The 14,554-nt window shown below is 44.7% G+C and overlaps 2 protein-coding genes across 3 annotated transcripts in view; both read right to left on the bottom strand.

The window, feature by feature from the left end:
• LOC121300296 (leucine-rich repeat-containing G-protein coupled receptor 6-like) overlaps positions 1–1,844 on the bottom strand; it is a 52,310-nt gene extending 50,466 nt beyond the window's left edge. Inside the window, exon 1 of one of the 2 annotated variants that reach the window (XM_041228805.1) lies at positions 865–1,844. In XM_041228805.1, coding sequence (XP_041084739.1) covers positions 865–1,055 — 191 coding nt within the window. In that variant the 5' untranslated portion in view covers positions 1,056–1,844. The remainder of the gene's footprint in view (positions 1–864) is intronic. The other variant, XM_041228809.1, reaches the window with a different exon arrangement.
• Positions 1,845–8,927: 7,083 nt separating this feature from the next.
• Positions 8,928–11,106, bottom strand: LOC121300293 (adenosine receptor A1-like). Its single transcript, XM_041228802.1, has 2 exons — positions 10,520–11,106; positions 8,928–9,594 (listed from the first exon to the last, which is right to left on the bottom strand). The coding sequence occupies exons 1-2, from the start codon at positions 10,867–10,869 to the stop codon at positions 8,952–8,954; spliced, it is 993 nt and encodes a 330-aa protein (XP_041084736.1). The 5' UTR covers positions 10,870–11,106; the 3' UTR covers positions 8,928–8,951.
• Positions 11,107–14,554: the final 3,448 nt, after the last annotated feature.

Below are 14,554 nucleotides of genomic sequence, written 5' to 3'. Positions count from 1 at the left end.
CAAGCTGTGCCGTGCCATGCAACCTCCAATCCCCCTGCAAGCTGTGCCATGCCATGCAAATTCCCCAGTCTCCCAGCAAGCTGTGCCGTGCCATGCAACCTCCAATCCCCCTGCAAGCTGTGCCATGCCATGCAACTTCCCCAGTCCCCCAGCAAGCTGTGCCGTGCCATGCAACCTCCAATCCCTCTGCAAGCTGTGCCATGCCATGCAATTTCCCCAGTCCACCAGCAAGCTGTGCCATGCCATGCAACCTCCAATCCCCCTGCAAGCTGTGCCATGCCATGCAACTTCCCCAGTCCACCAGCAAGCTGTGCCGTGCCATGCAACCTCCAATCCCCCTGCAAGCTGTGCCATGCCATGCAACTTCCCCAGTCTCCCAGCAAGCTGTGCCATGCCATGCAACTTCCCCAGTCCCCCTGCAAGCTGTGCCATGCCATGCAACTTCCCCAGTCCCCCAGCAAGCTGTGCCATGCCATGCAACTTCCCCAGTCCCCCAGCAAGCTGTGCCATGCCATGCAACTTCCCCAGTCCCCCAGCAAGCTGTGCCATGCCATGCAACTTCCCCAGTCTCCCTGCAAGCTGTGCCATGCCATGCAACTTCCCCAGTCCCCCAGCAAGCTGTGCCATGCCATGCAACTTCCCCAGTCCACCAGCAAGCTGTGCCATGCCATGCAACTTCCCCAGTCCCCCAGCAAGCTGTGCCATGCCATGCAACTTCCCCAGTCCCCCAGCAAACTGTGCCATGCCATGCAACTTCTCCAATCCCCCTGCAAGCTGTGCCGTGCCATGCAACTTAACACTTGTGAAAAAGAAGCAGCCTGCTCCTGCAAGCAGAGAGGAGCTCAGAAACTCAGTGGTACTCACAGGTAGGAAGTCAGAAGGTGGAGGTTGCTGGGCACTGCAGACAGCCCAAGCTCCGAACAATCCACAAGGACCAGGATGCCATCCTGCTCACACTGGCACACTGGTGGGCAGATTGGTTCTGGGGCCATCTCTTGGTGTCCGTAGCCCAAAACACTGCCCATAAACTGGAGAAGCAGGCAAGCCAGCAACATGACGATCCGTCTCTTACTGAGCTTACTGAATAGAAGAGCAGCTCTGCCTGTGTGTGTGTGTGTGTGTGTGTGTGTGTGTGTGTGTGCTTCGGTCTCTGTCTATCTGTTGATCAGTTGGGATATCCTATGACCTGGTCTCACAGCTCACTGCTCACGTCAGCCTCTCCCTGTGCCTCCCTCCCTCACTCTGTGTCTCTTTTTTCCCACAAAGAGACATTTACCTATTGATGTGGAAGCGTCAGTGTTCCGAGGGCTTTGCTTTTCATTGGGTGTGCAGGGCTGGGCTGGGACTGTGCATCACAGTGAAGGGGAGGGGCCACTCAGCATTCTCCTCAGGGACAGGATTTTCATTCAAATGGGAGAAGGAGGAAGGAGAGATGCAGGCTAACCCATAGAAAACCCATGTACAAGAGCACATACACAGGCTTACACAAACACACGCACACATGGACAACCACTATTCCACACTTGTGTGTATCTGCCACAGAAATGACCCTTTATACTTGTGTGCTTGTCGACTAACTCGTTGTGATGGGGGTTCTGAAGGCTGCTGTTAGCTGAAGCCCAAATGTTTTAGGGAAGCTTTACTGCATTTCAAAAAAACAGGTCCTAATTGCTATCAGATGCACTCAAAGTGAAGCTCGTCCTTATATAAATTGTACTGGGTTGCATAATAAAAGTTCTGCCGATGCAGACATCAAATCTGTTACCGTCTCCTCATGAGATGCATTGATCTGCACCGCGCTTTATCACTAAAGACTGCATCTCTCAAAGAGTAGAGCCAAGATAAGACCAATGGGGGGGGGGGGGGGGGGGGTCACTGGTTAATTAACAGTTTAATTGGGGAAACATCTGCAACCTGAGCAGCTCCACTTCATCTAGTCTACTCAGCTTCGACATTTTCAAATTTGATCTAATTGTTCCGCCTCAGGAATTAACTAGAAATAACCCCCAGTCTACTCATTAAAAAAATAAACAAACCACTCTGTGTGCCAGCAGTGCTCAGCTGGATGAAGCTATTAAAGTGAAGCTAATTGACTTGAAGAATATTCTCACGCCAACAACTGCTGCCTGCCATGTAAGGTATTCTTACAAATTTCATTTTGAAACACAGTCGCTTTTACTTTATTTGATCCTTTTTCTTTTTACCATCTTACCTGTTTTTTTTTCCCTCACCCAATTTGAAATGCCCTATTTGAATTTTGAACTCTGGTGACAAGGGTCTTTGTTATTCCAGTCCATTAAAAATATCTGCTGCATTCCCAGAGATCCTCAAAGCAGGTTTCCTAGACAGGTTTCAAGAACACTGCTTCAGCAAGGAGCTGGAGACAAGCCTCCGATGAGAATGTTCTGTTCTGTCAATTGAAATAAATACGGAACGTTTTCCAAAAGTTTTTTTTTTTTAATGGATCAGCAAATCAAGAGAATGTTTTTACAGTCAAGGGGTGTCCGCTAACACTTCAGAATGGAAATGCATGGTAAAAAAAACTTCTTATAAAACTATCAGAAAGGCTGTGAGGAACAAAGGCAGACTTCAGCCCTGTTACCAAACACAGCTTCCAAACACATTATCAAGGAGAAACAGGGGCACCGCTTTCCAACTGTGCAAGTGTTGGGTTTCCAGCTCCACTAAGAGTAAAAGGAAAAGACTTCCCTGAAACCCTGATCAAAGAGCAGCCCTCCTCTTTAAACAAGCAGAGGCGATCCTCAAGACACAAAGGGGGTATCTGAGCACACCTAAACTCCAATTCATCTGAAGCTACTTGTGCTCCTTAAAACAGGCGCTCCATTCAACTGAGCCAGGAGCTAAAAGACTCTGAGGTTTGATTACTTCCCAGTACCACTATGCAGCTAGTACACCTATAAAGAGGCTTAGACACACACAAGCCTCAAGATATTGAAAAATAACAAATACAACAAATACCTCTTCACTGGATAAGAGGATCATTTACTGTTGGATGTACAGAAGTGATTTGTTACAGGTTTCTGATGGGGATAAACTTTGTAGGTTAGATAAATGTCAGAAATCTCTCTTTCCTTTTCAAAAAATATGGGGCACATTTGTAAAACCTTAACGCTACAGAACTCTGAAACTTCCAGTCAGTTGAGCAGGAAGCCCGGGAGGGGACACGAGAGAAAAAAGATATATCTCGTGTGCACGTCTTACTATCTCGTGGATTATCATATGATCTCATGGATTATCATAGGATCTCGTGACCACGAGAGAGCTAGTTGTGCTCATGAGACATCTGTTTGTTTTCTCTCACGTCTCCTCCCAGGCTCTACAGCCGAGCGCTTAAAAGTCCTCCAGTTCTATCACACAGCATTTTGGTTTGGATTTCTCTCTTTAAAAGATAAGGCTGAAGCAAGCCCTTTGAAAATATACCACAATGTTTTTTTTATATTATCAAACAAGATATCAAATAAGCTGCCTGTTGCAGAAAGCAATTGTCTTCAGTGTTTTTCATTACCATCCTGTGCATTGGTTACATGTTTTATTACGAAAGCTGTTATTCTATACAAAGCCTCTCCTGACCTCTCTTTGCAGCCGCTGCGCCTGTGATGCAGGTTCGGAGATTGCGATTGCGAAGCGTGATTAGGGCTCAGGGTGGAATGTTACCCCGACGGCTGATAATATTTCAGTCTCCATTTCTGTTCATCCAACCGTCCCGTTGTGACTGATCTTAACAACTTGCATGGATGCTACTGGCTCAGGCCATGCAGTTCCCTATGGAGCGCAGGGAGAAGAGGCTGGTGAAAGCGTGGCTCTGGAGTGAGCTTGTTTCACATTAAAAATCAAGCTCATCAGTCCCAGCCCCCCCCACTCCTCATGAAGCGGGTTCTTTCTAATTACGGGTGCCATGAGATTGCTGTAGCTTCACACGTTACCTGCTCTTTAAAAGATCTGCTAATTACATAATAAGCAGTTAGATCTGAAAAAGCATGTAAATACTCCTGCGTTTCCAGGGCGACTAGCATGCCATGATCTCACTGACATCCAGGCCAAGCTCAAGTTGCTTCTTGACAGTCCTCCCTAAGCCTTTCAACTCGTGCCATCAGCAGAGCTAAACAGCAAATGTTTTGAACCCTAATTGGGCTGACATGCACACATCTTCTCTGTGCGAACATGTCCTCTCCTCTGCTAGACTGTCGGAAGATTCTTACTGATGTTTAACCACTTCCATTTCTTGATATATTCTCATCGTATCTTCACAGCTGCAATCTCTACAGCTCAGGAGATCTGCAGATTCCATGGCCAAGCCAAATGAAAAACACTAACCAGAACACAAACCTGTGCTGCCTTGACTCACCCTACACACCACGCTAGAGCCGTCACACACGCTGCGTTACAACAGCCTGCTGACTCACCCTACACACCACGCTAGAGCCGTCACACACGCTGCGTTACAACAGCCTGCTGACTCACCCTACACACCACGCTAGAGCCGTCACACACGCTGCGTTACAACAGCCTGCTGACTCACCCTACACACCACGCTAGAGCCGTCACACACGCTGCGTTACAACAGCCTGCTGACTCACCCTACACACCACGCTAGAGCCGTCACACACGCTGCGTTACAACAGCCTGCTGACTCACCCTACACACCACGCTAGAGCCGTCACACACGCTGCGTTACAACAGCCTGCTGACTCACCCTACACACCACGCTAGAGCCGTCACACACGCTGCGTTACAACAGCCTGCAATTGCGTGTGTTATAAGAGTCCCAAGGTTTCAGAGAAACGAACAAGCAAAGCTTGAGAAGACAATCACTTCAAAGGAAATGTATGCTGCCAACATTTTAAAATAGGTCTAAAGTAGACATGATCAAGTATAGACAGCCCTTTATCGTCACATCTTTTTAAACAGTATTTACAATGTAATGCAACAGAAATATGAGACTCAGAATGATCAGATCTGTTTAAATGTTTAACCAGTCTTTGATGGTGTATCTGAGATGCTTTCAGACAATGAAATGGTTTGCAAACCTGCAGTATCAAGATGAACGGTCTTTCTTCAAAGAGATTTACACATGCAATTAGTAAAACAAATTTGAAGTTCGAAAGCTGTTCTTCGTTTCAAATAAAAATCCTTTTGATAAACAGTTTAGCAATTTCAGTTTTAACAAACATGTTATTAAAAGAGTTAATAAAAGCTTGGTTATTTTGGAATTATTTAAACCCACAGGCTCATCATTCACAGCAGTACAGAGGAGTTCATTTTTGGCATCAAGGTGTTCGATAATTAATGATATGAAACAATCTTATAAAGGGAGTATGCATCAGAAGATGTTCAATATTGATCCTGCTATTACTCAAACTGCTGACTCCCTGTAATATTACAGGACTGACTTGGAATTACCTCACTTACACTAGGATATCATACGAGCTTCGAATCAAATATTCATTTAACAAGGGCATCGCCTGTGATATCAGGGATTCTAAAGTTGTCCACAATACCAAACAGTCAGACAAATATCAAAAGCTACACTGAAATTAGGAGTCAGACTCAACAGTGATTGTGTTGAATAGATGATCTCAATGCTCTGGAAAAAAAAAAAAGCTAGGAATGGGTGAAACCCAGGAAATACTATAATGCCATTAACTGGCTTAAATTGAACGGCTCTTTCAGACCAGGAGTTTAACAGCTCTGCTGCGCAATATAGCTTGGCTGAGAGATACACGTTTACACTGAAACACGCTGTTAATGCGGCAGCGCCATCTGCTGGACACCCCTGAAATATATAAACGTTGAAAGACTCTCGTTTCAAAGCTCAGAGGTTGATTTGATCGATATTTATCTATTTCTGGATTTATTTTGTACTCATCTGATTTGCGTGTTGTGGGTGAAGCACCGTCTAGTCTTCTCATCCCCACTGGTACTGCGAACAGAAACGAGTTTCCATGGTGATATCTGTCAGGCTGATCTGCTGTTTACATCCTCTCGTGCCCGAGACCAGAGCGATGACGCGTATCACTCCTGCAATTGCATGATAAACGACTAAATTAATTGTTTACTTTTTTACTTGCATGAGGGACCTGCTGTAAGAAGAAGAAGAAGAAGAAGAAGAAGAAGAAGAAGAATACGCGTGACATTAGCACACGCAAGACCATTAAGAGATCCTTCACACGCTATCAGCTGGGGGCGAAGTTCACACCACCCAGTGATGCAAGCTTGTAGTCACAGTGAACGCTGCCTGTAACACTTTTTTTAATTAGGTTGAATTCTCTTCTCTGCAACACGAGGGGACTTCAAGCGCGTCTGATTTCTCTTGGCTACTCTTATCAAGCCTCCACCAACGTGAAGCCCTTGATTAGAGCTCCGGGGGAATGCTAACAGCGCCTGATAATATTCAGCTGGCTCCATGAGTGCCCAGCCAAGCGTGGCTTCTCGACAACTTGTTTACCTCTGAGGATTTTATCTGGGCATATACCATGGGGAGGCACTTCACGAGTTCCACTACATATAGGACCCTGGGAATCTGATTTGCTCGTAGGCGTAGGATTTGAAGAGGGTACTTGAACATGACAGATGGAATAGTTTTGATGTGCCATAAAAGGACATTGAGAGAATTTGCTCAGGCTCATTTCGTCTCAGGAGTATTCTGGGTCATAGCGTGTTACTGGCTGAAAGAGTGTCAGTCAACAAGGGAAGCAGCTGGTTGGTTGATGTCAGACAAGAAGCCGTTCAAGGGGTGGAGACAATGTCTTCTGATAAAGGGCATTCCCCTCCTGTGCAGTGCAGCCTGCATCTCCATGAGGAGCACCAGCCTTCAAATGTGTTCAGTTTCTCAAATTAATTCCCCTACCTAGCCATGGGCCCCCTCGGTGGAGCAGCCAGGCAGAACGATGCTCTTAATAACCGTGTGATTAAACACGTACACAGACATGCCTGGGCATTGTTTGATACATTCCAGCGCAGGCATAGTCTACTGTTAGCGTGTTTCCACTCTGAGTAGAAGAACAGTGGCGGACTGGCACAATGTGAGTGTATGTATGAGGCGTGACTGAATACCGTTTCAGTCAAGTACGAGCTCTGCGCTTCAAGCTGTTAGCAGATTGCACAGAGTGGATGTGGGTTTTTTTATATATATAATTTATATATTTTTAGAAACTACATAATGATATGGCAACAACAGCAAAAAAAAAAGTCACAATATTAGTACAGATTTTCATGTTAGATTTCCAAATGTCACGTTTTTCAAATGTTGTCAGTTTTTCAGATGTTAAGTATATGGAAAGCTACAAAGCGGTGTGTAATTTCAATATGTTAACGTAACATTATTCAGCAGCTTTTATTCAACTTTATGAAGCAAAATGTGTTCCTTCTATAGGGTGATGCAACACTTTTGGCCAGAGCTGTGCACTACAAGCAGTACTTTTAGGTCAGTTAAGACCTTTTGGTTTTACAAAGGAGCTGCCTCAATGCAGCAGCAGTGATCTGCAGTAATTCCGTGCTTGATTGGACTCGGAACACAGCAGTGACATCTAGAGGCGAGAGTAGTGAAGTATTTATTTGTTATCCACCGGGGGCAGTGTTGCACTGCACACAAAGCACTGTTTTCTGCTTTGCAGAAGCATTTTGTTCACGTGCTGCCCTGTGCATGCTAGAGCTTTCAACTGATGCTGGGCATTTAACAAATAAAATAAAAAATTGTAAATTGCTGCCGAGTCATTTAGTAGGTGTCTGACTTGGCAGAGTCTTGGTGAACCCGCAGTCTTAATGTGGGGTGAATATTTCCCGATGGAAGGAAAGTGAAGGGCTTCAGTAATCTTTAACCTGCTTGACTGAAATGTAGTTTGAATGATTTTCAGATTCACAGCTTCAGAGTCTTTAATGATTGTATTCATGTTATTCCCCCCCATTAGGCTGCGATGGCAGTGAGCTAGCTTTACTGACCTGGTGGTTTTGTTACAATGTTACAATATGAACCTTCTCGGTACATGAACACACAGGCAGGGCAATGCATAGAGACAGACTCTCCATAATGAAAGACAAGATACGCAGCATCTCTTTATAAAAGGACTTGCTTTGAAATTTAAGAGAATGCAAATAAAATAAATGCTATACTCTACGTGTGTGTGTGTGTACGTGTGTGTGTGTGTGTGTGTGTGTGTGTGCAGTGTGTGTGTGTGTGTGTGTGTGTGTGTGTGTGTGTGTGTGTGTGTTGTGTGTGTGTGTGCGTGTGTGTGTGCATGTCTCTGTGTGCAGTGTGTGTGTGTGTGTGCGTGTGTGTGCATGTCTCCGTGTGCTGTGTGTGTGTGTGTGTGCGCATGTCTGTGTCTCTGTGTGTCAGTGTGTGTGTGTGCATGTGTATGTGTGTGTGTGTGTGTGTGCATGTTTGTGTGTGTGCATGTTTGTGTGTGTGTGTGTGTGTTAGGTCTTTGCAAAGCCATCAGAATTTGCATCTCCTACTTTTGCTTTTACAAACATCACTGGTATATAAAAGCCGTAGTGCAGAATTCATAACACCGTGTAACAATTTATTTTATTTTTTTGTTCCTGGGTAGTAAGTGTTATTTCCTAATTGCTACAAAAGATTTAGAAGTGAGTAGTTTTTCAAGATTTACGATTATACTGTATTTACAGTATAATCGTAAATCTCGAAAAACTACTCGCTTCTAAATCTTTTGTAGTCATTTTTGTATTACTTTAGTATAAATACATGTTAATTTGGATTCATATGTTGTTTTTTTCTGACTTTATGTGAACGAAAAGACACACATTTGCCCGTTTTCCCATTGGAAATAGTGATATTTTGAAATATCACTGTGCTGGTCACAAAAGCAAAGTTTGTGGGGAATAATAGCCATTTTCTATACTTTTGAGGCATAAGCAATTAGGAAATAACACTTACTACCCAGGAACAAAAATTGTGTTACATAGTGTAATCATTGGTCCAGTTTCTTCTCTGCAACAGCCGGTGGGCTAACATTGCACAGGCTTGGGTCAGTGCTTTTACAAAGAAGCCTTCTCCAGATCTGAAGCAGTGTTCTTCGAAAGCGGTTTATTCTGAAAGCATACACGAGTGGATTGACAGCCGAATTGGCGTGGGACATGAATATGCCGATATACATGGCAGCCTTAGGCACGTGACATGTGGGGCAGAAATAATGAACACAGTTCATGATGTGCAGGGGCAGCCAGCAGACAGTGAAGAGAAAGAGCACCAGGGCTAAGGACTTGGCCAGCTTGAGTTCCTTGCCATAGTATTTGCTGCTGGAGTCGCTGGACGCCTCTGCCCGCTTGTTCAGCTGTTTCCGGATCACGTAAAAGATTTCGGCGTACAGCCCGATCATGATCGTCAAGGGCAGGACAACCCAGCCGAAGAAGTTAAAGTACACCATGTAATCCATCCTCATGACGGTGGTGAACCGGCACACGATGCTCCCGGACGTGGCATTCCTTCCGTCCACGCCCACCTTTTCTCGGTTGTGCCATCCGAAAATGGGAACCAGTCCAGTAACGGCTGACAAAGCCCAGCAGAGGCAGACAGCTCTCCAGGCTCTTTGCTGGGTGACTATTGTGCTGTACCTATTGACAGAACACAACACAATTACAAAAGAGAACTACATGGAATAAGCTGTAGGCACAGTCATTTTACACAATGCTGCTTACAAAACATCTCACTGTAGAACAGCTGCAAACAGGCATGGGCTTTAGGAAGGAAGGACTGTGAGGGCCGGCATCACCTCGCTGTGCCACAGTGTACCCTGCTGGCCAGGCGCCCGGCGAGCTCCATCAGGCATTGAGGAGGATACTGCCAGCCTAATTCACTGAAGGGCGCCCCATGAGTAGCATTGGTCTGGGGCCAGGCTGTTCAGCAAAAGCTAAAACACGGGGCTTATACTTCTTATACTGCAGCAAAAATTTAATATCTTGAAACAAATAGTTTGTGACAAATAGTTTTCCCTTTACTGATTTATTCAAAGTGGTTCATCAGGAAAATGACTTGGATTGTGCCAAAAATGCAAAGCGGTCCACTTCTCAAGGACAGGATCGGTTTTAATTAACCTAAAAGCTTTCTCAGCCATTGATCGGCATTGATATATTGCAGGCACACTTTCAGACAGTTCATAGATTCAGTGCTGAGATATACTCTTTACCCAAGCTGGGCTTGCACTGCCTTGCAGCATTCATTCATATGTACAGTTTTGTTTGCAACACAAAAGTTTGGCTTATTATGTCCCAAAATAAATATTGTTTTAAATTGAACTTCTACTGACTTCTTATATTGAATAGGAAGGTGGAAATATAAGCGTGCAAGATTTTTCCTTAATAACTTAATAGCTTCAGTATATCATGGATGTGAGCTATGAGTACATTTTAGAATATGTGATATAGCCTACTAGTTTCATGAATACCAGTCTGCTTCGAAACAGTCAGGCAGGCAGGCAGGCAGACACACAGACAGACACTCAGAGAGGTAGGCAGGCAGGCAGGCAGACAGAGCCCTTACCTTATTGGGATCTTAACTCTCAGGTACCTGTCTATTGCTATAGCCAGCAGAGACAGGATTGAGCTCTGTGTGATGATCAGAAGCAGGCAAGAGAAGAACAAGCAGGTGTAGAATTGAGTTTTTAATCCAAGGCTGATGATAATGGCTAGAGGTATGACCAGGACACCTACAGCGATATCAGCCAGAGCCAGGGAGACCATAAAGCAGAAGGTTGTGTCCCTCAGAGCACGGTTTATTCTCACCACCAGAACCACCAGGATATTACCCAAGACTGACGCCAGCGCGATCCCAGTTTCAATTGAAATGTACAGAACATCCACATGTCCCCTGATATTCACTTCCTCTGCCATTCTTGAGAACTTGTGGCAGCCGTGCTCCAGTCACAGTGTTGCTTTAACCTGGGCTTCGTTTAGATGTGCATCCGATGAGCCCAGCACAGGAGCTGCGTCTGCTCCCCACTACTGGCTGTGTGGAGAAAACGGTCCCTTGCAATGCAGAGCATCTCTGGCTCCATTAATGGGCTCCACTCTAGCTGGATGCATGGTACTGCTGCAATTGCTTTTGTAAAATGCTAGCCCAGCTGTTGTCTCTTTTCAGAGTATCCTAGAGCTCTCTGTTACTGAGCAGCAACCCAGATCTCATTGAAAATCCCTCTCTGGTTTGAATGGGAGGAGCATGTTGCTTTCTGCAGTCCTCTGAAATGCTGCGGGATGCTTTCAGGACCAGATAAAGATGTTGTACAGTACTGTAGCCATTGCTTTGATTAAAAGGCAGGGTCGTGTTTTACTTGAGAACTTGTTGCAGCTGTGCTCCAATCATAGTGCTGCTTTAACCTGGGCTTAGTTTAGATGTGCATCTCACTGGAGTCGCTCTCAATTGTGCTTTAAGAAGTAGCTGTTTGAAGTGCCGCTCAGTTCCTTGTGTATCTAAAGAGAATAATAAAGCAATTTGTGTTCAGGTGTTTAATCCTTGAACAGAACCAGAGGAATTCGAAGTGTCTGCAGTATTAAATTGTGTTGCCTGAAGTTCTGACTCAAGCTCTTTGTTTTGTCTAGGTGTATTTATCATGCCTCATCCCTGACTCAGCATGGAATTGCAGCAAGTGAAACGGGTAGCAATTACTGAGCACACAGATGAGCTGGATTAAAAAGAGCAATCGACCAGTTGCAAGAGATGCTCTAAACTAATGCAGTCAGTTTTACTTCACTGTATATTCAACCCCAACCTCAACCTCAACCCCAAACCCAACTCCAACCCCAACCCCAACCCTAACTCTAACCCCAACCCCAAACCCCAACCCCAACCCTAAACCCAACCCCAACCCCCAAACCCCAACCCCAACCCCAACCCCAAACCCCAACCCAAACCCAAACCCCAACCCTAACCCCAACCCCAACCCCAACCCCAACCCCAACCCTAACCCTAACCCCAAACCCAAACCCAACCCCAACCCCAACCCCAACCCCAACCCCAACCCCAACCCCAACCCCAAACCAAAACCCAACCCCAACCCCAACCCCAACCCCAACCCCAACCCTAACCCCAACCCCAACCCCAACCCCAACCCCAACCCTAACCCTAACCCCAACCCCAACCCTGTAACCCCAACCCCAACCCCAACCCCAACCCTAACCCCAACCCCAACCCTAACTGTAACCCCAACCCCAACCCTAACTCTAACCCCAACCCCAATCCCAACCCCAACCCCAACCATTTTGTCATTCCTGTGTGAAATCTTCATGTTTCTTGTAAACTGATAAACACTGGCTGTGCACAGTCCTATCTGAGCTGACGTTAGGAAGCTGTTAATGAGTCTTATCAGTTGTTATTCATAATGTATGGGTACAGTATATGTATTATGTTACTTTGTGTGTGTTATATATGCCGGCAGGCGAGATAAAGAGTTTGTTTGATGAAGTCAGTTTATTCCCTTCAGTAGCTGGCCTGTTCCTGTCTTTTGAAACCATTTTATTTGCTGAACATTACTGCAGTACTGTCTTCAAACCCAATGTGAATGAAGCCCTCGATAGTAGGGACCTGAGGTATGCTGAACAGCTTTATCTTATTTGTGTATGTGTTTAGAAATAGCTTACTATACTAACTAACCATTAACCAATAAATTGAGCTGCTGCTGCGCTACAAAGGAGCCCCAGCATTGCAGCTGCCATCGTCCCTCTGTTCTCAACAGAGAGCCTTGGCAGAGTTTCAAACACTTCGAGTGTTCAGACTTGTGGCTGATAGATAGGAGAACATTTCTGGATCTTGAACTCATGAATTTGTCTTAATTGATTCCCTGGCTGCACTTTAGAAGTCAGTGAACTCGATCAGCGTGATAACTGACAATCTTTTAAACAGGATGCGTCACTTCATTGAAGCAATTTAATACAAGACCCTCACAAAAGAAACACACGAATCACTGCAGCCCACTGGAATCTCATCAACTTAAATAGCTGCATGCCTCTGTAGAGAGAGAGAGAGAGAGAGAGAGAGAGAGAGAGAGAGAGAGGAGCTGTCAATTATACAGGATTGGTCTTCCTATCAGGACCTGGGTGACCTCATACTGTGTGAAATCAATGAGCACATCTACTGCAGGGATTGTATTGAGACCCAAACTTCTTCAAAGAGCCCAGGAAGCACAAGTGCACACTTTTATATATGTGTGTGTGTGTGTGTGTGTTGTTTCTTCTGCCTCTTCTCTAACATCATCACTTTAAAAGACTTTGGGCCAGATTCTCCTTGGTATTTACTGCAACTCGTTATTAGCCCGTTTTTCTGTGGAAGGGTTTGTTGCAGCATGCTGTCTGCAAGGGAAGCCCCTGGACCTGACATCCTCATGCTTATAGAACGCATCATATTAAACGGAGGCTGGGTTTGTGTGCTAGCCTCAATCTTCCCATGTCTAATCCATTCGGGTAGACCAACAACCCTGAGTTTCTGTGGCCAGCCAGTTCAGAGACACTTGTTCCCTATTTTAAGAAGCTGCTTCCTCCATGTGGCTTGAACTAAATTCAAGTTTATTTTAAATTCCCCTTTTGGTTTTCAAAGGTATTGTTTAGGCCACAACATGGTCATTGCACTTGATTCATGACTTTGTGGGGAGTCTTTTCTGCATGCTTTTGATACAGGCACAAAGCTGGGGGCTGAGGCCATGACAGTCCCATGTTAGCACCTGGAATGTCTTATTTATGTCCTTGGCATGTGATATATAGATCTGTAAGGAACGTGCATTTCTTCAGCTGGACTGCTGGATAAATGCCATCATTCCTATAGAAACTGAAGCAATTCTCTCAGTGTCACTATCAATCTCTTTCAGCCTCCTTGTCAACCACTCTATTAAAATGGAAACCACGAGCAAACCCTAAAAGTGTTTGGCTCTGATTAGAGATACTTCAGCAAATTAATTTAACAAATAATAACCTTCCAGGCAGCCTGGTTGGTAGAAAGTTGATTTGGTCACAAAAAGCAAGGATCTTGCACGTGGCGTCTTTATCTTGAAGTATTTAGCTTTGGGAACACTTTGCATTGTGTCTCTAATTACTGTGTATTTACATAGTCGTTACTACTTAGTAAATACATGTGTACTTACACATAATTACAATGTTGTTGTGCATAGTTACAATGTACTTAATGTGTACAATATTTTTGACTGATATATGTAAGTGCAGAATTGTATCAGAAAAGGTTTCGAATTAGGTTTGGAGTTAGGGTCAGGGTTAGAGTTATATCATGCAAAGTACATTATAACACACATAATTACAGTGTTAGTATGCATGATGCACACGTGTATTTAATAAGTCACTAGTATGTAAATACACAGTTATTGGAGACATTTGATGGAAGGTGTTGTCTTTAGTTTATTTAAGATTTTCTGTTGGTTGTCTTATTTTAAGTGGATAATGTCAGCCCCACTTCAGTATTATTTCAATATAATATGCAATGCTTCTTTTAGATTGTGAATTTTCAATGCCAGTCAAGGTGTCTGTGGAAGACTGGAGTCTGGTGAGATTGAAAACAGCGATGGGACACAGAGCACTT

The sequence above is a fragment of the Polyodon spathula genome, chromosome 25 (assembly GCF_017654505.1).
Source record: "Polyodon spathula isolate WHYD16114869_AA chromosome 25, ASM1765450v1, whole genome shotgun sequence".
In the NCBI taxonomy this organism is placed as follows: domain Eukaryota; kingdom Metazoa; phylum Chordata; class Actinopteri; order Acipenseriformes; family Polyodontidae; genus Polyodon; species Polyodon spathula.
This window is presented reverse-complemented; position numbering and strand designations above follow the sequence as displayed.

Bases quoted from the DNA above. Each gene is read 5' to 3' on its own strand.
- LOC121300293 (XM_041228802.1), bottom strand. From the start codon at position 10,869: ATGGCAGAGGAAGTGAATATCAGGGGACATGTGGATGTTCTGTACATT. The intron at 9,595-10,519 runs GTAAGGGCTCTG...TTCTGTCAATAG, and splicing joins AGAGTTAAGATCCCAATAAG to GTACAGCACAATAGTCACCC.